Source organism: Notolabrus celidotus, chromosome 6, assembly GCF_009762535.1.
Source record: "Notolabrus celidotus isolate fNotCel1 chromosome 6, fNotCel1.pri, whole genome shotgun sequence".
NCBI classification, from domain to species: Eukaryota; Metazoa; Chordata; class Actinopteri; order Labriformes; family Labridae; genus Notolabrus; species Notolabrus celidotus.
Window position 1 is genome coordinate 6,486,081 of NC_048277.1, and position 25,356 is coordinate 6,511,436.

Genomic DNA, 25,356 nt, shown 5'->3' on the forward strand with positions numbered 1-25,356 from the left:
AATGATTTATGTATCCAGTTTTTAAGAAATAGTCCCAGTGATTCCTCGTCAGTCAGTGTTCCATGGTGATGGATTCTTATCTGCCGATTGAACATGAAACTGTCCTCATTCAACTCTCCTTCTTCTCTGAACTCTGCGGATCACACACCTTTAAAAATAAAAGAGGCAAATGTCACAACTTTGAACCCTGCTGCTATCATCACCACCGCTCAAGTTTTAAGTTTCTTTTTAGACATTGCTAGCCTAAAGTTTCTCTCACCTGCTCCGGTGAATATTGCTTGACAGGATTCAATTGGAAAATCTCTGTAGCCTGCTGAGTAAGCATGCTAACCGAAACTGAGAGCGTACCTGTGTTCTCACAGCCCTATGTTAGGGATGACTCCCCCGAAACTGACATTAGCCACATCGTTTACCAATATGATGCTAATGGCTGGAACGGTTTTACCTCACCTTACGGTCTATGGTGTCAACAAGCAGAAGCTAAATGTGCCGGAACTCTTTTCCACGGATTGATTTGACATGCCGTGTGATCAGTTTGTCTTTGGTGTTGCTCAAGTTTGTGAAAGTTAATAACTGTAGTCAAGGGGTTTGACCAATCAGAATCAAGCATCTCACACAGCCAGAAAATGAGTAAGAAAGCCGGGTAATAAAATGCATTAATTTAAAGTTAGTGAAAACCATTTTATATGAAAGTATCAGTTCTCTAAGGAGTAGTTAGTTTGTGCAGCAGCCTCCATTCCGGTCATCTCTTCAGCTAACTGCTTGATAACATTTAGAGCATCACTTCTTAGCTCCCCTGACTATAAACACCTGTGCTCATTTCCTGAGAATACTCTATTAGAGCTCCTCGCTAAGCTTTAGAAATTCGAACAAGGAGTCCTAGCTTAGGAGTGATTTATAAGAATCCTCAGAGCAACTCGGAGCGAGGAGGGCCCTTCAGTTATAGTGAGGAGGCGTGGTCGACACTGTATCTAGGTGAGTGTTACTTGGTTGATCCCTCGAGAAAAAAAAAATTAAATGCATGAAAATGTTGTGTTAGTGATAACAGGGACAGTGAAATCCATCTACTTTGTGGAATCACATGATTTAATTATGTAAGCATGGACACTATTTGATGTAATGAATATCTCTGTTGAATAAATTGTGTTTGGAAATATATGCACACTGTATAGCAGGATGTTAAAGCAGTGCTTTCATACATAGAAGACACCCGGTGGGCCACCCTGGTGTATTAACAGATACCTAAGGGTATCTGCCTCCATTTACACATTTCCCCCTGTATTATCATCATCATCCAACATCTATAAGCTAGTGTGTGATCTGCACTTACTCTGCATCCCTACGTTTCTGTTAAGTCTCTCTTTAAATGCATCAATGTGACCTCTGATGTAAAATATATGAACCTTTTAAAGACGCAGTTTCCATCATTTTGTGCTGCTTGTTGCTACTGATATTACTCTGCACTCTCAGTTTTGCTGTGTCATTAAAATTAAGCCTCCCTACACGAAGCCCACCTGTTGTGGGAACACAGCAAAACTCAAAGCGAAGCACTCAATGCTTCAGTCTTATCTTTGGTGAAAATAAAAACATATATATATATATATATATATATATATATATATATATATATATATATATATATCGATAGATACCAACCGATAGATACCAAGTTATTAATGATCTGGAGCGTGGTGTTGCTTACAGTTTTTTTTGTTAAATCAAGAACACACCAAGAGAAATGTAAAAGTGAGGAGTTGTTATGAGCTCAAGATTTGTTGCATTTATTTCCATCTTAGTATTTACAATGTAATGAGCCCTTCCTCCAAAGTAAAAAATGATTTTAGACTGACAGGTTACATTTGTTTGGGGTTACAGTATATATTTTTTAATGTTCACAGTCATTCTAAACCTGCTACGCAGGTTTTCTCACTCTTTGAATGACCTAAGTTTAAGATGAGGTTAGCATCCTTTTCTGTATTTATTACTAAGCCATCAGCATTACCTGAGATAATGATATGTGTGTTTAAAACATGCATTAGTCCCCATCCTAGAAGGCTTTGCAAATGTTGAAGGTCAAAACATACTGCCTAAAAATGATATCGTATAATCTTCTGCTTTAGTGATCTATAACATTGATCCGACACCCCCTCTGTTTGGCAGGTACTGTTTTTAAATTTGAAATAATAGCAAAATGAAGCCGTCATAGCTGAAGTGGATTTCACCGATTTAATTCCCTTTTTAATTTTATTATTTAATTCAGAATGCCAGTGAATGAGGGCTGGTTGGTGTCCCTCATAACAGTATTTTTTAGCTGCTAATACATCCTAGTTATCTTTTAAGCAAGTTTCTGAATTCAGATGCAATGAATTCGGGTCCTGCCCGGCTGCCTGGCTGTCTGCTCCTGGTGCTGGGCCCCCTCGGCCCTGGTGGCTCCTTTGACTCTGTCTTGGGGGGCTGTGGGGGCGGTGTTGTGGAGGTGTTCCTTTGGGGGGCTGCGGGATCTGTCCCCCCTTGCCCCCCTTTCATCCTGCTGGGTGACCTGGGGGTCACCCTGGGTGCCCCGGCGGTACCTCTTTGCTTCCGGTCTGGGTCCTTGGCTTGTCCCCTGGCCTGGGTCATCCGCAGCGCGTTGCTCTCGCGGCCCGGGTGCCGGGCTGAGCTGCTCGGCTGATCTGACCCAAATGGTATCATCTGCACCAGTGGTGGTCTTGTTACACAAATAGAACACAGCACGGCGGCAACCCTCTGTGACCCAAGCTTCAGTAATGATTGTGGACACTAAGGGTTGCTTAATCATTAGTATCACTGCACGTGTTTTTGGCGTCATGGTGAGATGGTCCCTCTGCATCTAAGTGTCTTAGGTCTCTTTCTCCTTCTCTTTCCCTGTCCCTTTGTATATCTTTGTGTATTCTTTTTTTTTTTACTTTATTTTATCTTTTTGGTCCACCGAGGTGCGCACGCCCTCTTTTACAGAACATGATATTAGCTGTCAATAAAAGATAGGCCAGAGTTCTAAGAGGGATGGTGATGGTCGCATGCACACAGTCACAAGCATAGAAGAAAAATGTTTTTTCTTTTCTTTTGCTGCAAGAATAAATTGCATTAATATTTGACAGTTTGTGACAAACATGACACAAACCAGAAATATATATGCAGACAAGTGGAAAAAAAAACAAAAAAACATCCCAAATTCAGCCTCTGAAGAAATCTGCAGCCCCTCAGTTACAAACCTCATTATCCATGCAGAGATCTGAGTGGGCGGGGTTATGATAACAAGGCTCTTTTCTGAATGGCTGCTTTACTGTTGATTGAAGGGGTAGGGTGACAACGGTTTGAGACAGATGCAGAGCAGAGAATTATGTAGAGAGCAGGACACTTCCCTGACCTGTATGACTTTTGCAATATGAAACACGGATTGATTTTGCTTTCCTAACATCAGACCCTAACCCTAACCCAACACAGACTAAAATAGGCTAACACCAGAGACTTGAAACTGTTAATAGATGTAAAATTACATATGCTTATGGTTTCCAGTTATGTCTTCATGCATGGGGCTGCAGCGGAAATATCACATCTCAAGCTGTCATACATGCTACAAGCATATATCAGAGCCAAAAAAACAAGTTTTAGGGAATAAACAGAAGTTATTTATAAGATCTATCGTGCAGTAAAGTTATATAAAAAGTCTTAATTTGCGCATTGACGAAATGTGTGTTCTCTCATTTTGCAAACGCAGCTGTGTTGATTTCAGTTTAGACTTTGCTTCTAGCTACATATTTTTTCTAATATCAAAGTTTCTGATGTTGTAAAATATGAGGATCTGATGATGAGAAACTTCTTCATGTATGCAGTTGTTCATACGATTACAACAGCAAGTCTCGGAGTGGCTGTTGAGTGTGTTTCCAACTGTCTTGCCTTTCATGTATAACTGTAAGTGGTCGGCCCTCGTTGTTGAGCAGTCTGAGGTGAAGTGGTTGGCACACAAAAACAAATTAGCAGCAGCTGTAGCCGCACATTGTTGTTAAAAGTAAAAAGCAACCACTGTTTTCTTTGGAGCTGCAGTGTTTGGACAGAATAAAGACAACTGATCTGTTTTTTACAAACAAAAACAGAGCAGTTGGTGCATCTCGCTCTAACCTTTCACATCTTGACTCAGCAACACTGAAGCAAAACCTCAACAGTGTATTAAGAAGTGAAAAGCTGGAGGAGTGGGAGTAGTTTTGCATGCATGCCCATGCAAATCACTCCTGTAGTTACATCACCACAGGAGAGAATTCCAGCTGTGTTTTCCCAGTAGGTAAAATATGATATCATGATGCAGATGTTGCTCTTCTACAGTGACAGAACATACAATCATTTAATTTAGGAGAGACTTAATGACTTGTTAACAAATATTTGTTTTACAGATTTTACAAAAGACTTGTTTAACATGTCTTTGGTGATTAGACCCCATCATGACATTTTCTGTGATCAAAAGGGGGGATGAGTCTAGACACTGGTGGTGGTGGTGGTGGTGGTGGTAGTGGCGGTGGTGGTGAGAGATTGCAGGATGTGATGGAGGGTGAATATCTGAAGGAGTGCACAGACACTGATAGTGGAGGCGAGGGGTGAGGACAACCCATGCTGAAACTGCAAATTGACGGAGCAGTGAGGAAAACAGATTCAAAGTTTGGCAGCAGTAGGATGATTGGCCGATTAAGATGGTGGTAACATCTGGTTGGTTGAGCACTGTTCAGAGTAAACACTGATGATATAGAGAGAAAGGCAGGAAGAGAGTGATATGAATGAATGATGACTTAATGAATGAGTAGAGGACAATCTTTTTGATTGCTGAGCTTCATTTGTGCAGCATCTCCTGAAAACGTTGTAAGTCAGCAGTAATGTGCTACTGTCTGTGGAACAACGAGTCTAAATAAGCTTCAGGTAGTGATCCAGGCGATGGAGTGTGTGTTAGGTGATGTGTGGGCTACATGTGCTGAGAAGATTCATACCTGAATATAAAAATGTTATTCACATGAGGTTCTCCCTGCCTTTCACATAGACATGGTCATGACCTGTGCATATTTAATTGTTTATTGGCCCCTCGGTATAAAACATGAGTCCATGGTCAGGTCTCAGTGTGTCAGTTTTTACCTATAGCCAAAACCAGTGGGTGTTTGCTTGGGAGGTCAGGTAAGAAGTTTAGGTGTTGTGCATGCAAACAGGTGGTGTAAGTTGTACTGAGCCCTGATTTTGAAACGAACTTTGTCTGAACTCTTAACTTATACTTCAAGCTTAAATTCAACATGCATTCAAGAGCTGTTTCAAATGCATCAAAAGATCTACACCTGAAAGGAACTAAAGAGGATTGTGACGTTTGTTCGAGGTTGTCACACAGACTCTGGTGGTAAAAAGATAATAATAATAATAATAATAATAATAATAGTAATAGTTATATGTTTATTTAGATACAGCTTAGGCTGCAGAGTGGTGCAGTGGGTAGCGCTGTTGCCTCACAGCAAGAAGGTTGCTGGTCTGAATCCCCGGTCAGTGAGGTGCCTTTCTGAGTGGAGTTTGCATGTTCTCCCCCGTGCATGTGTGGGTCCCCCCCCCCCCCCCCCCCGAACGGCATAAGCGGTCAAGATAATGGATGGATGGTTGGGTGGATGGATGGATGGATGGATGGATGGATTCAGTAATAAAGACTTTCAATGTCTGATCTCTGGCCTGTTATAAGATTTAAAAATTTAGTAGTCAAGTGCATTATATTCAGTGCAGTGGTATGGTACATTGAGTTACATTGAAATCCAGAAAGGTTGTGCAGTGGCATTACTAGCAAAGGTCTAGACTGATGAACATCAACATCATACATATTTATGAGCAAAGTTTTGTCCTTGCTGATCCAAATCTCACTTTGTGACTCAACCCTGATACAGCTCAGTCACAGTTTTCTCACCACACTTATAATACTTAGTAGAATTGGTTGCACACTGCATGATGTGAACAATATTTGTGCTTAACCCTTGGGCAAGGTATTCAGTGAAAAGCAATCATGCACACCAAGAAGGTTCCTGGTTCAAATCCTGGTCGGGGATTCTGTTCCCTCTGGGTTCTCCTGCGTCCTCCCACAGTCCAAAGACATGCTTGTTTTCGTGTTCTTTTTCATGTTTGTCCCCAGCGTTTAATCTCGGCCAGGCCTCCCTCTCAGTGATGACATCGTTTTCATACTGCTCTCAAAAATCCAGCGTTTAATTGGAGCACCACGTGACATTTATTGCTCCTATCCCTTGACTTGCCCCTCTTTGTTCTGCCCTAAATTGTCTGCGAATATATTTTTTCTCCCTTGAAGAGGTGGAGGAGAGCCATTTTCCAATTACAGATCTTGTCTTTAGGTGTTAATTGCCGACTGACCTCTGGTGCTGTTGTGAATGCGGCGTGGATTTTTTAATAACCTCTAATCGCAGCGAAACAGAGAGAAGTAATAGAGAAGAGCCGAGCTGTTTTTAAAGCCTGCTCCTTCAATAAGGTGTAATCTCATACAAACAAGCCGCTGTGTTCTCGGTCAAAATGCTCTTTTGTAAAACATGAGCCTCTACGATTCAAGCTCCTCTGACCATAAATAACTCTTTAAGGATTTTTGTGGGTTAAACTGGGTCAACTGGGGAGAAAAGAGCCAGATGGGTCTTAAAACATTTATGGGCATTTGTATTTTTAAAAAGCATCTGACTTTGTTCTTTGTTGTCTGGAACATTCTGACATTGCAGAAGGTTGCAGGTTTCTTCAATGCTCTTTGACGACGGCATTAAATCCTGCTGTGACTTAATTAACTATCGTGCTTTTTTCTCCTTTCCTAACATGTGTGTGTTTATTGTGTGTTTCCAGGAAGCCCTCCAGCCACAGGGACCGGCTCATTGGTTATTTACCTGGAAGACTTCAATGACAACGCCCCCTATGTGGTGCCATCGGTAGCACGAGTGTGCGAAGACGCCCATGACATGAATGTGGCCATTGTAGGAGGGCGGGACAAGGACCTGCCTCCCAACGCTGCACCCTTTAAGATCGAGCTAGGGAAACAGCCCGGCCTTGATAAAACATGGAGGGTCACCAGGGTCAACTGTGAGTACTTCATGTTGAAATATTTGAATGCTTTCAGAGGAAACTCAACAGCTGTAGTAGCAATAATAAAAACTAATAACAAAAACACCAAGCCTTTGAAAAATCAATGAGTGCTTCATAAGAGAGGCTGAAACACCCATCTGTTGACCCCCTGTAACCTGAGCGGACCAGAATATGTTTCAGTGTATGTGAGGTATTTTACACCTTGTTATTATTCCCTCACTACTTTTTCTCACCAAGAGATTTGATCCCATTTTCACAGGCTTTCCAAAAGGCTCCCTGGGGAATGGAGGACTAGAAATAAAAAGAGAGAAATGAGGGAGACAAAGCTCAAAAGTAAATTTATCTGTAAGGATAGTCAAGGGTCAAGTTACATAGCTGCAATTTTCATTTTATCCCACACAGTGTTAACGTGAGCCCATGCTGAATACAGAGCAGAGGGCTCTTCACTCCTGTAGCTAGCACACACACGTGACAAGGATGAGAAGTAAATTCATACAAGAAAGCAAGAGGGAGGAGAGTAGACATAAACCAAGACACTGATTCATGGTTGCATGAAGCCCAGTGTGTGTGAGTATGCGTGTGTGTGTTTTTGTTTGAGTGACAGGGCAGAGCTAAAACCTGCCCAGAGGTATTAGCTGTGACTGACAGCAGGAGAGGGAGGTACAGACACTCCTCAATCACCACTGCTGGAAGAGACAGACAAGACCAGCAGAGAAAGAGCCAGCTCCCACTGAAATGGACTGGCACTGTGCTGGTTTGTGAATGCGTGTGAGCGTGTGCGTGTGTGCGTGCGTGCGTGCGTGCGTGCGTGCGTGTTTGTGTGTGTGTGTGTGTGTGTGTGTGTGTGTGTGTGTGTGTGTGTGTGTGTGTGTGTGTGTGTGTGTGTGTGTGTGTGTGTGTTTGTGTTTGTGTTTGTGTTTGTTTGGTGCAGAACCAGAGGTAGACAGCTGGTGGTTGTACCCCACCAGTGAGAAAATAGCTTCAGTTTTCTCTAAGACTAGGAATGCAATTCTCCACGCATTGATCTGTGGATGTTTTCAGATATGTTACAGAATGGTGTTCATTTTTTTCAGACCAAATGACTCAATAAAGTTAAAGATCCAGACATGAGAAAACAATCACAGATGTAACATACAGACAGTAGTAAAGTTTTACATTTACTGTTTTTCAAATAGGTTTATGCAAAGAGTCACACCTCTTTATCCCTGCAGAGTATTTATGAAGCTGCTGAGAGCATGTTTGTGTGATCAGGTTAATGTCACGACTGAAAACGAAGGGACACAGCTTGCCAGGCTCTGTCCTGTGGGCAGAAAATCCTCACAGCTCCCAGTCACGACACATTAAGTTTCAATTTAAAGATATGTACAAACGTTTAAAAACTATATGAGCCAGGCTGACTGTTTTAATTCTTTATTCTGAGCTTAATTAGCCAATGCTTGCTTAACGCTAAACAAACACCAGAGTGCTTCTCGTTTTCTCTCGTTAATGCAAAGAAGAGAACGTGTAATTTGCAAAAAGACAAACGGTTTGTTAAAAGGATTCACTAGAATTAATTAGTAGACGTTCAGGGAAAACTTGCAAAAAAAAAGCTGTGATATTGCAAAGACACTTTAAGTCTTGTGGGGTTTTTTTAACCTGTCACCTGCACCTCTGTGGACGCAACAGTCCATGTGGCTGAGGTGTAACCTGTTAGATGCATATAAAAATAGAAGAACAGTTTGTTTCTTATAAAAACCTGCAGTGAAGTAGATCTGCTGGATCTGAAAGTTTGCAGATCTGCATTTCACACCCCGCTCAGGCATGTTGAAAAACTGTGATGAAAGAGCTTTGTGTGATTTCTACATTTACAGGCTTTTGCACGTTTTAAATAGCTGCTGCTTACGTTTCTCGTGTACGCTGTTTTGAATTTTTGAATTCTGCTATAAAACCAAAAGTCCTCTTATAGCTATCATCTGTGGCAGGCAAGAAAACACACCACTTTGCATATTATTGCACATTTCAGCATGGACTGAACTGAACTGTTTTTCTTCTGGAGCCTCTTTAGGAATTTAAAAAAGTGATGCAACATAATGTAACAATCTTATGCAACCTAAGTGGTGCCAATTTCTGTTGCTTCACTTGTCAGGAATAGCTTTGCAAACACTTGAGGCATTAAAGTTCTTTATTGTAATGCACATATTATGTTAAGCTGTGCACAGTGGGCAGCTCTTAATGTGGAATAGATGGACACTAAATGCAAGACGTGGGATTGTGCTTTCGCTTTCTTAACCCTCTTCTTCCTCTGTGTGTCCCCCGCAGCCACACACTCCCAAATCATGCTTCTACACAGTCTGAAGAAAGCCAACTACCAGCTCCCGCTGCTCATCACCGACTCAGGGGTTCCCCCTTTGTCTAACAGCACAGAGGTCAAAGTTCAGGTGTGTGTCTGTAAGAAGAACAAGATGCACTGCAGCTCTGCCCACTCCCACCTCGCCAGCCTTCATGTGCTGCTCGTGACACTCCTGCTCGGCCTACTCTGTAAGTAACATCAAAACTTTAACTCTAACTTCACTTTCAAAAGAAGAGGGGGATGTTTTATTGCAGTTTTTTTTATATATTTATTTATATATACATAAAGAAGTAGACTCCTCTTCTTCAAATCTGGAAATCACAAGAGGCAGAATGTCATTCAGTCGATACTGATGTTATATTCATGTTAATAAAAGCTGTTCAGCAGTCTGATAGATACACAAGTGTGTTGTGACACTGACACGCTGTTTGCATGCTTGGCATTCATGCATTATGAAGTCTTCTTTTATTTTTGCATTCATTTTGCTCGTCTATGTCTTGTGCACTCCACATGTCCTCAGATTTTCATGACGTGCCTCTGGCAGTCCCCAGGAAGTGAAATTCACTCTGAATATCTCATTGAAGCCATTATACATTAGCATGAATAATTCAGCCTCCACCATTCACAACACAAATGTATAAAAGGTGGACGTCCAACAGCTAGTTAGCTGAAATGGAAAATCATTTGCAACAATAAGGCCCTCAGATCCTGTTCTTCTGGGCTTGTTTTCTGTGGCTCATTGTGGGATTCACTAAAGACCAGAGGCCTAATGTAGCAGGGAGTTGGAGTGGGAGTACATGAAGAGAAAATGGGTCGTGGGGAAAGAAAGAGAGAAGATAGGTGGTACGAGAAAAAGAGACATTAAGAGAAGAGGGAGGCATAGTAACAGAGATGTAGTTATTACATCTCAGAGCTGGGTACAAGAAGACCTCAGAGGAAGATTGCAATAAAATCTACGTCAGTCAGGCACCTTGATATCTCATCAGTGTACGGAGACTAATTTCACTCTGCAGTGGCGCTGGTTTCATTTTAACCCCTCGCCCTTTCAGCTGCGTGTCATCCCTCTTCTATTCAGGTGGTTTCCTCTCTCTCTTCTGCTTTCTTAATAAAATCCACTGGCTACTAAAACATCTTGAAAAAAATACTGAGTTCTAACTGGTTTCTAAAAAAAGCTTCTTCTTCACATGAATCGATCAAACAGTCCGACACAGAGCAGAAATAACTACAACAGCCAGTCAGGCTGCAGTTTCTGCTTACATGTGAAGCACAAACTGGAAAACACCTCCAGTCCCCCAGATATAAAAACATTGTTTAACCTGTTAGTAAATGAAGTGGAAGTCTTCTGTGTGAGCAACTGTAGACCGAGTGGAACCTGAGAGGACTGAAGTACTGCTGAGTGACCTTCTCTTATTCTCCAAAGATCAGGGAATCATTGACGTAGAGGAAACATGAAGTCAGTTATATAGTCAGTTAAAGCGTCAACTCAGCTTGCCCCCGCATGAGACATCCTTTGTCAGCTGAAAACAAAATTCTGTTTACATTGACACAACTTTGTGTTGTATTTTTAATGTTATTGATGAACATGCCCATTAAACATTTTAGAGGATCAAAACTCTCTGGATACTCAGGCTACGTCCACATGAGAGAAAAAAACAAAACAGAATTTTCTCTGTTTAAAAAAAAAACCTGCCCTTACCAAAGGTGACCAGTAGTTTGTGATTATGTGTGATCAGTCTGTCACTTCAAAGACAACAGAAGAACACTCTTCTTGAGTGAGCTTTAATTGCAAACAGTGTTTTCAAAACTGTGAAGTACAGCAAGGATTTCTTGTAAACATGCGGTTAAGCACAAGCAGACGTAAACAAACAAGCAGCCCGCCACCTTGGCGCATGCACAATATATATAAACTGCATCTGCCATGCATAAGTTAAGGTGCATATTGCATGAAGTCCAGTGTTCCACAAAACCTCTGATTCAGCCGCCACATGACTACAGACCAAAAAGAGTTTTTAAAGCTCCATCTCTGAAGGTGTTCTTCAAAACTAAACTTAATTCTGTTTAATTCCTGGAACATTTTCCAGAAACGCAGAAAAAAATGTTTTTCCAGAAATATCCCCACATTTGGAGCTTTTTAGACTCCTGTTGTGGCTCTTTGAATGTTTAGACGAGGGGTCTTTGATTGAAACTTCCAGAGGTCCAAGGAGGGAAAATGTCTTCAATTAAGGGCCCGACCACCATGGTGTCTGATAAGCTTTCAATACCATATATCTTAAATCATCTTTAGGCTGTCAAACACTGACTGTTAAATCAAATTAACAGTGGTTTAACAAAACTTTTTATGAACATGAGGGTGTTAATCATAACAATAGTAACAATGGGGCGCTGGTGGCCTAGCGGTCTAAGCGCCCCACATACAGAGGCTACAGTCCTCGTCGCAGGGGTCGCTGGTTCGATTCCTGGCCGGTCGACCATCTCTTCCCCCACTCACTACTCCCCACATGTCCTGTCTCTCTTCAACTGTCCTATAAAATAAAGGCAAAAAAGGCCAAAAATATAACTTAAAAATCCCAATAATAACAATAATATGGGGTAAATGTTCTTAACTCACTGTAGTTAATCTAAAGTATGCACTTAAATGATGATGAACATAACAAAGCCTTTTTGAAGGAGGAATATTCATTTTTTCTGAACTTTAGAAATTTAATTAAAAGGTTGAATTTGACACATTAACAATCAAACCTCTTTGTTTATCTTTGTGCGAGCAGTAAGCTTTAGCCCACTTTGTCAGGATTTTAAATCAGGTCTGAATCGTCTCGGGCGGCTCCTGAGTCAGTAGAACGATTTTTTATGTTGACACTAAATGTGAACATTTGCTCGTTGTTGGGCAGTGAATGATCGTGCCAGGACTCTGATGGATTGATGCTGGGCTGTGGTTCATTTATTTTCTGAGCTCTCAGTTCAGATCCAGTCAGATGATGATTACTCAAAAGATTTGTACTTGGATTTAAATATTCACTTCAGTATGGTGAGAGGCATGGTGGTTCGAACTGACCCCTTGGTGATGATAGGGGTCAGTCAGTTCTTGATATGTTCATTTTTATTTTTCCTGTGTACAGTTTTTATTCAGAGCTTGTTTTGTCTATTTTTATGTGTTTGACTTATTTCCTTATGCTGCCATCAGTCCTCTCAGCCAGCTCTTTCCTGTGTGTATCTCTGTACAAGATTTGATTGGCTGTTCAGCATCACATGTGATGATTTACAAAAACATTTCCTACGAAGGTAGTACGTACTGCATACTGCATACTGCATTTGAATAGTCTGTAGTATGTCTGTTCTGTTAGATCAGTTTTGCAGTATTCTGGGTCAAGTGTGGCTGGATATCAAGTTTCTGAAAGTGAAAGTAAACAACGGCCAAGCTGATAACGAAACTGCTTTTTTGGCATCCACTTGTGATTTAAAAAGATAAGTGGTTTATATATATTTATTTCCAATATATAATGTTTTATCATTTTCAGAACATAACAAAATTCAAGGCTCATTTTGTGTACAAAGCAGATTTTCAGATAAAGATATGTACCGGCATTCCCTTCCCAAAAGCACAGAAAAGAAAAAATAATAAATTAATAAAATAATAATAAAATAATAATAATAATAATAATAATAATAATAATAATAATAATAATAATAATAATAATAATAATTCATTTTAATAATCTTTATGATCACCCTTAATGATCCTCTGAATGTTAACACATGAACCACAGGCTTCCTCCAGGGTTCTATACTTTTAGTAACTCCTCAAACTGACAGCATTGTGAAATATTGATGAAGTAGAAGTATCAATCAATGTACTTTGTGATCATATTTTTTAAATATTGCCCTGTAATGATCTCATTGTGTCTTTAATTGATTTGACTTGATGTGGAATCCTTTATTTAAGATCAGCAGACAAATCATCTCCTCCGTCCAGCTCTCTCTCTCCTCGCTTGTTTTGTTCTATCGATCTGAACATCTCTTTCCTCTGTGTCTCACATGTCCTGTTGATCACCACCACTCACGCTCTGTCTGTCTGTGTGTGTTTCCTCTCTCTGATGTCTCTCTTTGCTCTCTCTCTCTCTCTCTCTCTCTCTCTCTCTCTCTCTCTCTCTCTCTCTCTCTCTCTCTCTCTCTCTCTCTCTCTCTCTCTCTCCCTAGCCACCCACCCTTTGCTTACAGGCAGAATCTGTGCGTCTTATCTCCTCATTTTCACCCAGTTCCTGTGAATCGCCACATCTAGCATGACCCATCGATTCTCCTCTGGTAATGGATCAATCTGTCTGTGCTGTATTTCTCTGAGCTCTCATACATGGCAGAGGGCCGTGCACAGTCTGGCAGGGTCTTAAATTATTTCATGTCTTCATGTTGCAGCGAGGGCAGTCAGTTACCTGCAACCTCTGTTAAAAAGTGGAGATTCAGGACGCAAAGTACTACATTAAACTGACAACGTGTAGCGAGCAGCAGCATAAGCACTTCCCACTCTGGCGTTGATAGACCATTAGTTGCGGTTTCACTGAGACACACTAATCATGAGCGTAAGCTGATGCTGCATCAGCGTTTGCAGGCGAAGCCACCTCTCAGAAAGTTTCATGGCAGCCATCCTGAGAGTATCCCAGCCGGAACAGCCTCTTCACTCCCCATGCTCATCTTCTTCTTTTTAGAGATATGTTGTTATCTGTGGTTGCCATGGCAGCAGCTGCAGAGCCTGAACTAGAAAGCATTATAATTGGATGACATTAAGGGATTCTCCTCTGCAGATGTCCTGTTCCTCTGAACGACAGTACTGTTCATTATGCTACTGTAAACAGTGCAGAGATAGACGGTGGCATTCATTAAGCATAAAGCAGGATGACGGATTCTTCAGCAGCCTGCTCTCGAGCACCAGTTACCTGTCCACTCATATCCACTGATTCACGTTTAGACAGACGGAACAGTGTGCAGTTTAACCATAGGCTGTATAAATAATGAACGTAATATCCGTGACGTCACCCATCTTTTTCTGAGCGCTGTTTTGAAGCCATATTGGAAATGCTGAACTCATCCAAACTTAGTGTGAGGTAAAGAGGCGGGGTTTGAGCCTCCTAGCCAACAGCTATGTGTTCCTGTCCGGGAGTCAAGTCAGTCATGTCCTTATTTGGGCAAAAACTTGTAATCTTAATATCTTCTGAACCGCTGTGTTAGAAAAAAATCATCCCCCTTATTGTGTGTGCCGATAGAGAAATGAGCTACGTAGACCGAAGCAGTTTTTTTAACCAGGCTGTAAACATGTTTATTTCTGCTGCAGAGATCGTCTTTTTTGAATGGGTGTGTATGTGGTTTCCGGTGTTTCTGCAGCCAGCCTCAAGCGGATGCTCGATGAATTGCAGTTTATTACACTTCCGCATGGGCTTCATATCTTGAGACCGGAGGTTGCCACTTGAGTATAACCCGAGCTGAAGTCTTATAACCTTTTAACTTTTGGGTAAATAAAGGCACACAAGGTACAGGCTTTTAGAGCTTTTTACAAGTTTAATTCGCAATAAATGCAACTGACTCTGCAAAGGCTGCTCAAACAGAAGCAGAAAGACTTCAGGGCCCTTAAATGCAAAATGAATCAACACAAACCCACAGTGACTGGAAGGGAACACTCTCAGCTTACACAATACTAACCTTACAGTGACAGGAACATTTAAAGCAATAATGGCAGAGAAAATCCTACAAGTCTCCTCTTCTAAAGTTTCACTTGAGAGTTTTTTAATTAAAGTTGGGAGCATCTCACACAACGAGAGATGCTGCACTGATGAGCAGAGGAGTCTCAGTCGTGAGTCGTGAGTTGTGAGGAGACCTCAGCTCAGGAAAGTGTGGCAGTCTGGCAGCAGGAGGCTGTGACAGACCTGCTGCACACACACAGGGTGAGAGAGAGCAGAAGAAGAACACAGCTACTTTCCAGAGGAGACAGGATACAGTCAGTGAATGCAACGTGGAGGTCGAGGAGAACAGAGAGAGAGAGGATTGTGTGTGTTCATGTGTGCCTCCGCCGGGAGTCTGAGATGCTACTGCAGAGGTCCCACCAATTCTGATGCAGAACATCTCTACACACACTCTCACACACATGCACACCGGCGCCCAGAGAGATGACTCCTGCTCGAGCTCATCACAGAGACCTGTGCTGGGGGACAGATAGCGGGGACTGATCGCTGCAGTGTATAGGCAGATAGTCTGACAGAGAGGCAGCGAGGATCCTGTTTCAATTCCCTTATCTGTGAGCTGAACTCTGACCCTGCAGGAGAGAGATGAGGGGGAGAAAAATGGAAAGAGCCGGAGGGGAAGGAACGGAAAGGAGACGGGAATAAAGGTGTGGAGATTAAACTCCTCTGTTTTGTTCTGTTTTTACCCACCAGGCTGTCGGCGTATGCGCGGCCACGCAGCACTCAAATCTGCTTCATTTCCTCCGCTCCTTGCGTCTACATCTCTCCCCTTTCCTCCCCCTTTTTTTGACTCTGCTCCTCTCTCAGTACCCAACTGTTTCTTGCACATTAAGTTTTTACACAAATAATTATATTCCACAAACATCTTTATTCTTTACTGAGGAGAGCTTATGCAATGGTGGTTATATCAGACCTCATTTACACTCTGCATTTTGCAAGTTTCATATTCTACCGAAATCCAGATGAGATCAGTTTCCCTGGGCTAAACCAAGGTACTGATAAATCCAAAGCTGCAAGGTAGACACGCTGGATGATGATCATTTTCTACTTTTAAGTATTTAAGTTACAAGAATAAAAAGAGTTATCCGCCAGATTTTGGATCCCATTGGCTGACAACTTTACAGCCTCTGGGAGGAAGGCCAGTTTTTTGTCACTCCTGTGCTGAGAGATTTTTTGGATATCAATGAAGCATTACCTGGCCAGGAATCCCTCATCTGAGCATGGGTCATTGTTAATGGTCCGATAAGCAACTTGAGATGATTTGAAGTTGAGAGACGAGATTTATAACTCAAGTCGTTGGCTGCACTTACAGCACATACAGTCTGCTCAGAGGGATTATGAAATGCTGGTGTGTCAGCAGATGAATGCTGATGGATTTCAGGAAGCATTACTATTACTGATACGTTCTGCTGCTTTTGCATTACATAGATGGTTTTCATGTTTACAAGCCAAGCCTTGTGAAACCTACTGAACACTTTAAACAAGTACGCTTGTATCAGGATAAAATCTTGTTCTTGGCTACAGTCTGTCTCTTGCAATCACAACAAACACATAACCCTGATATGTGTTGCATGACTGAGACAGCAGTGTGCCAGGGCGCTCAACAAACAGTGAACAATAGTTCTGATCTAATAGTGTTAATGACATTGTCACGAGGAAAGAGGTGATGGTGCATTGATGCGGAGCGGCTGTGGCTCAGCGGAGAGTCTTTCAATCAGAGGATTGGCAGATCGATCTCAGCTCCAGCAGTCCACATGCCAAAGTGTTCTTGGGCAAGACATTTAACCCCAAATTGCTCCCAGTGGTGGAGCCGGCAGTGTGAGAATGCATAATGAAATTAGAGAAGGGCATTCACACAGCAGCTCTGCCATCAATGTCTGAATGTGGTGTGAATCAGTGTTTTGCAAAAGCACTTTAAATGTTATGAAGGAGGGAGATATAGCGCTTTATAAGTACAATTTATTTTGCATGTAACCATCAGACAGTCGTGGATAAACACACTGCTTACTGACATACAGTTACTCAAAGGTGGGAGTAAAGATTGTGTACATATCTTGGAGGGGAAGATACAGTTACATCTCTCAGCATCTGGATACGATTCATCCTTTAACACATTCAGAGGTGGTTTGAGCAATCAGATCTGAACCTGTCTGGATCTCTGGAGCATACATGAATCGTCAAAGAGTAGATGGGCAAAGGGGGCATCATTCAGGTTGATTTTTCTCATGCTACTTTTTAATAACTTTTCAACAAATAAGAAGGAAAAATATTCTTCCTAACCTCTGGAAAAATGAGAGTCCGCTGTTCTTCAGTTCTCCTTCTCAGAGCTCTGAAGTCAATACCATTAAACATAAACTAAGCAAATGTCACAATGTGTGACATTATTGCTTTTAGCACTATCATAACTTCTGATTTAAGTGCTTTTGTAGAGATCAACAGCTTAGAGATGCTCTCGCCAGCTCTCCTCTCTTTGTCTGGATGGCAGGACAGGATGTTGCTCCACTTTTCCCTCTCAGAGATGGTTGGGGTCCAGTATCTCCTCAGGCTGCTCTCACATCTGTGCCCACTAACTCTAATTATACCCACTCTCAAGACCAGCCTGAGACCAAATTAACGTTTTTACCACAGTGTCAACAGGCAGAGGGGGAATGTGCCGCACTCATGTATTGGTGTGATATGAGGTGTGTGGTCAGGTTCTCCCTGGTGTCACTTTCTGTTGTTGACAGTAACCATTGAACCAATCAGAATCAAGGGTTAAACACAGCCTGGTGATCAGTAAGAAAACTGTGTGATGAATAGATTTCAGTCAGGAACACTCGTTATAGGTTTAATCATTTATCGACAAATGGAAATACAGTTATGCTTGTTGCTATAGGCTCTGCTTTAGTGCTCCCTAGTTTAGCCAAGCATCCTGCCTGTAGACTAGACAGAATGAATCAAGTTTGACCCACAGCAGCAGAGTGTGGGCAGCAAAGGGAAGACATGTTTCAATCATAGACTGTATAAATAATGGACGTAGTATCCGTGACGTCACCAATCTGTTACTGAAGTGCTGTTTTGAGGCCAATCGTCAGTGGGAGCCATATTGGAAATGTTGAACTCAACATAACTGCTGTCGAGTGAGTGTGACGTAAAGAGGCGGGCTTTGAGCCTCCTAGCCAACAGCTACAGTGTTCCCGCCTGTCAATGAAGTCAGCTGTGCATCTCGTATTGGAAAACTCGTAATTTTAGTATCTTCGAAATTCTCGCGTTATGAAAAAATTAATCCCCTGTACAGTGTGTGCTGATAGAGAAATAAGCTATCCAGACTACACTCGTCTTTTGTACCAGGCTGTAAACATGTTTATTTCTGCTGTAAAGATCGGCTTCTTTGAATTGGTGTATGTGGTTTCTGGTACTTCCAGAGCCAGCCTCTAGTGGACACTCGATGAACTGCAGTTTTCCGCATCGGCTTCATCCTCGAGGCCGGAGGTTGCTGCTTGGTTTCAACAGATCGCCTTATCGTTAGAATGAGCTGTGATTGGTTGTGTGGATTGGAAACACTGATTCAAACTGCAGCCTAACAGCTGACACCAGCTGAGACTTCCATGACTCCTGCATGAGCTAACACAAAGCTTCATTAAGTAAGAAATGTGACCGCTTATTGTCATATTAGCACGTAACACCCTTCTGCAACTACATTTCAAGTTCCCTGTTGCACATCGGTTCAGATAGTGTGCAGAGCAATTAAAGGAAAGCTTTGTTTTGTAAAGGAGGGCATGAAATGCTGCGATATCAAAGCTTTATTAAGTCGATTCAAAGACCAAACCTGGGAGATGTAAAATCAGAGCCTAATGCGTGAGCTACTTAGCATTCTGTTTTCTGTGGACGAGAGAAACAAACTCAGATGCAGTGATCCGTCTATTTGTTTGTTCTCTGTCTGGAGGATTCAGTAATAAAAGACAGGAACATGTTGTATTTTGCATTATGTTTTTCAGTTTTAAATCCTCAACAGGTTATCTGCTCTGCAGTCTCTGCTGCTGTTACTGTTTTGTTCTTATGTTTGCATTGATGTTGATGTATTTCTAAACAAGCTTAAAGGAAATCAAAGGAAAACACTATCTTGACCAGTACTGAAGTGCCAAATTGCATCTGAAAAATGTGTCTCTCTTAAAAAACGTATGCGTCCCAATTTTGCTGCTTTATTTTCTTGACAAAAACAAAACAGAGACAGATGAGTCTCCACAAAATGACACTTTAATCAGGAGCATGATTGATAAAACAAAGATTTGAGTTGAAGAGGAGGATCATCTCTCCCTTCTTTCTGTCTGGAGGAAGCAACAAGAATTTAGATGATGTTTGGTGCGTGAACCCTGCTAGTGTGCAACCTCACTCATGATGTCATCGTCTCGGTTTGATCACACCTTTGCCCTGAAAAACCAGACTCGGGTCGTCAGCAGCTTTCAGTCGTAGATCTCAGGCATATAACACTCCACATGGGTTGTTTTTCAGGCCTTAAATAATGTATGTAACCCTGCAAGACAAAGCAGGAGGGGGAGTGTGTGTCTGTGAGCCAACATATACAGTGTCTTATAATGCTTATGAGACCTTTGTTGCTGTTTCAGGATTGTCAGCTAAATCCCAGAGCTTTGCAGGAGCCGACTTTCACTTTCCTCCATTCTAAACGTTTCTTTTGTGATCCCTGTGTTATAGACCCTCACACCCGTCCTCTGCACACACACACACACACACACCCACAGATTACCACAAAGTGGGGAACAATTACAGTATTATCCTACAGTGCAGCGGAGGGAAATGTCTGCAGATATGTAAAGAAAAGCAGGCCGACACAGTCAGATCCACGGTGTAAAGCGTCCATGTGAGAGCCCCCTTTGTTCACCTGAGATAAGACTTCCTAATTGGGCAAACCGAGCGCAGTCAAAACGTCCTCCTATATGCTGCAGATGAACACAAAACGGACATCTACTCATAAGAATGCTTCCTAATTTTAGAAGTAATTACAGAGAGGAATTCTTTGCTTACAGCTGCTTATACAGCTCACAAGTGGTAAACCAGCACAGATGACCACACTGCCCCCTATCTGTGCACACGTGTACTGATGTGCATATGCCCTATCTCTGTGCAGCAGCTTCACTGTTGCTCAAAATGACATTCTCACAGTTGATGATGTGTGGCTGGAGGCAAAAAGTCAACCAGGTTGCACAATATGTAAATAATGTGTATTTTACACACAGAGGTGGCGTGGACGTTGCTGGACCTTTGAGATTAACATGTTTTTGGGCCGTAAATTTAACTCACGGGGGACGGGAAATAAGCCGATAGAATGAAAATCTCTAGCTGAGGCTGATGCTCCTAACCATTTATCTTCTTCTTCTTCGCTCACATACACACACTCACATTTGTGCACTCTAGTTTTATTCTACTACCCTGTGCCAATTCACTCTGCATGTGCTCAATTTAAGAGGTCTGCAGGCTCAAACTGCATGCTAAAATCTTTCCATGCAGGATTACAGGCTTTAATTTGCCTGTAGCTGTAATGCACTGCAGAGAACCTCTTCCCTCCGTGCTTTCTCTGTAATTTCAACAGGAGCAATAATGTAATTCAAAGGAGGTAGAGGGAGTGAGAGGGCGGGGTAAAACAAAACAGTTACCATTAAACACAACAAACAACTCCCAGCCCAGATGCCACTAATTTACCTCCATCCTCCGGGGGTTTTAGTCCACACTATGCCTCCTCTCTGATCCCTTGCTTTGCTCTGACAGCCACTTTTCCTCTTCCTTCTGCAGCTCTACACTAATCCCTCCCAGCTATAGAGACAGGATGTTTAAGGGCTTATTTACTCTTGTAAAAATATGGCTTTTTCCCAGCCTCCTTTGAAGAGACCTCGTGCTAGAGGGATGTGAATGGTACAAGGCGTGTTTCTGCCTTCAGATCAAGCTGTGAAGAGTTTTTGATCTCTGAACTGAGATATGAACTTGCGAGTATTCAAAGGAGCTGTCTAGTCTTCATACAAAGGCTTGTACGAGCTGAGCTGTCACGGCAAAGTACTGAGCATTTTGAGCTGAGCTATTAATTAACCACATGATGACACGTTATTCAATCTACTGGTAAACATATGTCTTTGATCTGATCAATAAATCCATTGCTAGTATATAACTCATGTATTATTTCTTCACATTCAAACATAAACTGCACAGTTTGGTTTTTGATAAACTCCAAATGTTGCCACTTTTGCTCTGAGGACATATAAATTATTTGTTGATCATTAGCAAGTGATGCTTAAAGACATCATAAATTGTGTATGACTATGAAGTTGTTATACCAGACTGCACTCGTGTTTGACTCATGTATTATAAATGCTTTGCATTTGCTGGTACATCTGTTAAACTGTGATACAGAGATGTAAAAGGATGTTTCGGCCTCGAACGGGAAAGGAAAATATATGTTTTCAACAGGTTGAGGTAACATGCACGCGTTTATAAACATGGCCAACAAGTGCAAACATGCTGCAATGGTTTAAAAGACTTCTGTTGGAGAACACACTGCAAATTCAAAAACAAACTAAACACTTACAAACGTACATAACAAATGCAATGACAGACTCCAAAGAGGAAATTGTGCTGCAAAAAAGCTAAACGCATTAACAGAACCATCAACAAACAGAGTCGGCCCCTCAGACAGCTGAAAGTGATCCTCTCAAAGCCATCGATCCAGCAGAAACTGTCAATCAAAGATATACAGGTCTTCTTGTAGCACAGTAGTTCATGGCCCTGTCTCTCCATTTTGACATGTAACAGTTTAGGGTCTAATAATTAGTTCACCAACTCAGTGTCTCGTCATTGATAAAGCTTTTCCACAACACACTCTATAGTCTGGGTCACTTCCACTCTAATGTCTTCGTCTGCAGTATTTTGCTTTTGCACATGTTTTAAACTCTGCCTTGGATTCGCTGTTATTTTGTTTCAGCCGTTGCAGCATGTGCATTGACATTGCATTTTTTTTTAAAATCTACATTGTGTCTGAATGGTGGCTTATTTCTCCTTAATGGAAATCCTTTGGGCTGTTGCTGTACAATTGCATGTTAGCCATATGTCACACTTTCAAGCTTCATTTGTGAGTCAAGAACATTGAAAAAAAACCTGATAAAGTAGATTAAAGTTGCAAACGGCAAAAACTCAAAGCTAAGTTAGGTTTTTTTTGTCTTATTTCCTGTTAGAAAATTTTTTTTTTTTAGACTTTTTACAAGCCACTTTCACCTGACAAGTTCAGATAAATATATTCTTTCAAATATTACAAACCAACAATTATATAGTAGAATGATAATGTTACATGGTTTTAGTGTTAAATACTATTTTTACTCAATTCAAACAATTCATGGCTTAGTTTTGACTTATTTATCTTAGAGAAAGACATTTATCTGGATTTGTCAGGTGAGTGTGTCTTATAATAAGTCCAATAAGACACTGTTTTTACCTGATATGTGACAATAAACTTAGTTTTGAGTTTTGCAATGTGTTGTATAATCAGGGCTTGACATTATCAATCTTTCTCATCAGCCACTCAGCATTTTTCATAGCCACAATTTGTTGTTGGGAAATAACTTTTGACTATGCCTCTTCACAATTTATCTGAACTAGATTTAAAACCCTTTCAAATGTAAATGGTCACCTTACACTCCCAAACCAAGACTACATGAAATCTAAAACGCTGCAGTCTTTTCTTTTCTTTGTCTCCTCTTCCTGTTCGGTTTCATGGTCAGGTTTTCTCTTGCGTGCTGTCCACTCTCTGGGTTTATTACACCTTTAATGTGCCGCCACATAGCTCCTCCGGTTCACATCTCCACCATGTTGAATGTTTCCCACAGAATGATGCTACACCTTACCTGTGAGGGCCTGTCATCAACTAGTTCTCTTATTAGGGCAACATTAATTAAACTTTATTTTGTTCACCTTTCTTACTTTCAGCTCTGTTATCCCCTCCACCATCACACACCTACGGCTTTCCTCTCTTTACAGACGAAGCAGCATGCTCCACTCCAACTACTGCTGTTTGTTCTCTCCTCTAACGTCTGATCTTTTGACAATGATTAACAGCAATAGATTTTTTAAAGTGCCCTATAACACAACTCAATCACTCAGTAACAGCGGTATGAGAAGGCTCATATTCATCATGAGACGTAGCACCTATATTATAATCAGGAGGGACGTACTGTTGGGCCTCTCTGTGCCACACGCTGCAGGTTATTAGACACAAAGTTTATTTCAACAGGCAAAAAGTGACAGAAGATCATCTGCTTAACTGATCATGACTCATGACCCTATTCCGATAGTAGAGAAAAAAGGCCAAATGGTCAGCGAATATTCTTGGGCAGCCTGCAGGCATCGTCTATGTGTGGGAAGCACTGATCTACAGTGTTGTCAGTCAATAGCCTAACAAATGGACCAATGAGCAAACAGCTGTGTGCAGGTAGTGCTCATAGGCAGTGGTGCACTCAGGCTGTTTGAGGGGCAGGTGCGGAAAAAAAAAAAAAATAGACACCTCCTTTCAAACTCCTGTACTCACAGTTTTGGGTGAATTTAAATGTATTGAGGCAGCGTTAACAACAGGGGCAGTCTGTGTGTCCTTCCCCAGAACATTTTGAGCAGCTAACTCTTAATTCTCTGCATATTTTTGTGACTAATTGTGCTTGAAATAAAAAGTAAAACACAATACTATTTATTTATATTTATATTATTGATTTTGTTACATAATGATCATAACATATTAACTACAATGGTATCCAGAGAGTACTTTTTCTATATTTCTACATTCAAGGGTATCCAGAGGACACTTTTTCATGCATTTTCCACTGAAAGGGCAGCAGAGGAGGCAATTTTTAATGTTTTATCTACTACAGTGGAATCTAAGAGGGCACTTTAGCACGTTTTCTTCTGGACATGATGGCCTGAGTACACCACTGCTCATGGGACTTGTAGTGTTGCTGTGTCACATTGCAATTACTTTATTGTTTCAGAAGACTCTTTAGAAGACTGAAGTATGTATGAAATTAAACCTGCCAAAGTGGCTGGTGGGAGTTACTGTGTTACACACGACCACTGATACCCTCCTGTATTTTACAGGTTGGCGGTTCTTCATGTCAAGTCCAAAAGAAACAAAAGACTTAGTCTATTTTATTTTCCTAATGATTCCAAAGTTATCTTTTCACAAGTTCTCGTCAGTTTTCATGTTATTTTACAGTGAACGTATTCATCATTGTTCTATTGGTTGGTAAGGCTTATTAAATTTCATTAAAGTCTGTATTTCCCTGGCAGATCCCTGTCTTCTTCTAATGTTTAATGTTTGGTCTTCATGCTGCAGTGCTGCTGTTTTTATCTAACAGCCGTGACACCTGGGCTGATCAGCTGACAGCCCCCTCTCCTCACAGCAATTAGAAAGGCTGGAAAACGGTTACTGTCCTCTCAGTGTCCTGTGTGATTCCAACTTGCTTCCTGCTGCTTGTTAAATTTACATTTTACGCATTAAGCTGCGGCTTTTACCCGGAGAGACTTACAATAAATGGGGATGGTAAGATAAGTCAACATCAATGAATCACTGTGATACGTGACTAAGTCATCCGCATACACTGCTAAAGAAAGGTTCCAGTGAAAATATGTATCCACCTACCTTTTCAAAGGTGTTGTGAAATGGAAATTGGTTCATTATCTGGAAGTTGTTTTTCCCGGTGCTGTAACCGGAGATTGTCAGGAAAGATTGGTTGTATTTACGCACACAGAAACCTCGGTTGTGTTTATTGTTTGTATGCAACCTTTTCCAAGCAGAGGACAAAACAGAGAGCACAAAGCTGGTGTGATAAATGTAACAGAGTTTTATTTGCATCAACAACCACAGCAACAAACATACAGGGAGAAGAAATGTAATGTAACATGATTATAAAACCCTCCCTGTGTGAGTCTCTGGAGAGCACAGGAAGTTTCAAAGCTAATTCTTTAGCTGTAACATAAAGTGACTCATTCATAACCCAACCAAGCTCTGGTTTAGTGTAACACACTGTTCATTCCTCTCTTTCTTCTTTCCTTCTCTTTCCTCACACATAATTCTCTCTTTCATCTGTGCCTGACCTCTGAGTTCACAGTCTGTTTTTGTGCCGGAGCTGAGGTGAATTGATTCAGCGATGTATTTTCATGTCGGGGCCTTGACTTTTTAGC

General features: G+C 41.4%; 1 protein-coding gene across 1 annotated transcript in view; it reads left to right on the top strand.

Annotated features, from left to right (window-relative positions):
• Positions 1 to 25,356, top strand: part of cdh13 (cadherin 13, H-cadherin (heart)) — a 463,737-nt gene that overhangs the window by 429,542 nt on the left and 8,839 nt on the right. The window contains exons 13-14 of the mRNA XM_034685408.1: positions 6,862 to 7,095; positions 9,397 to 9,615. Coding sequence (XP_034541299.1) covers positions 6,862 to 7,095; positions 9,397 to 9,615 — 453 coding nt within the window. The remainder of the gene's footprint in view (positions 1 to 6,861; positions 7,096 to 9,396; positions 9,616 to 25,356) is intronic.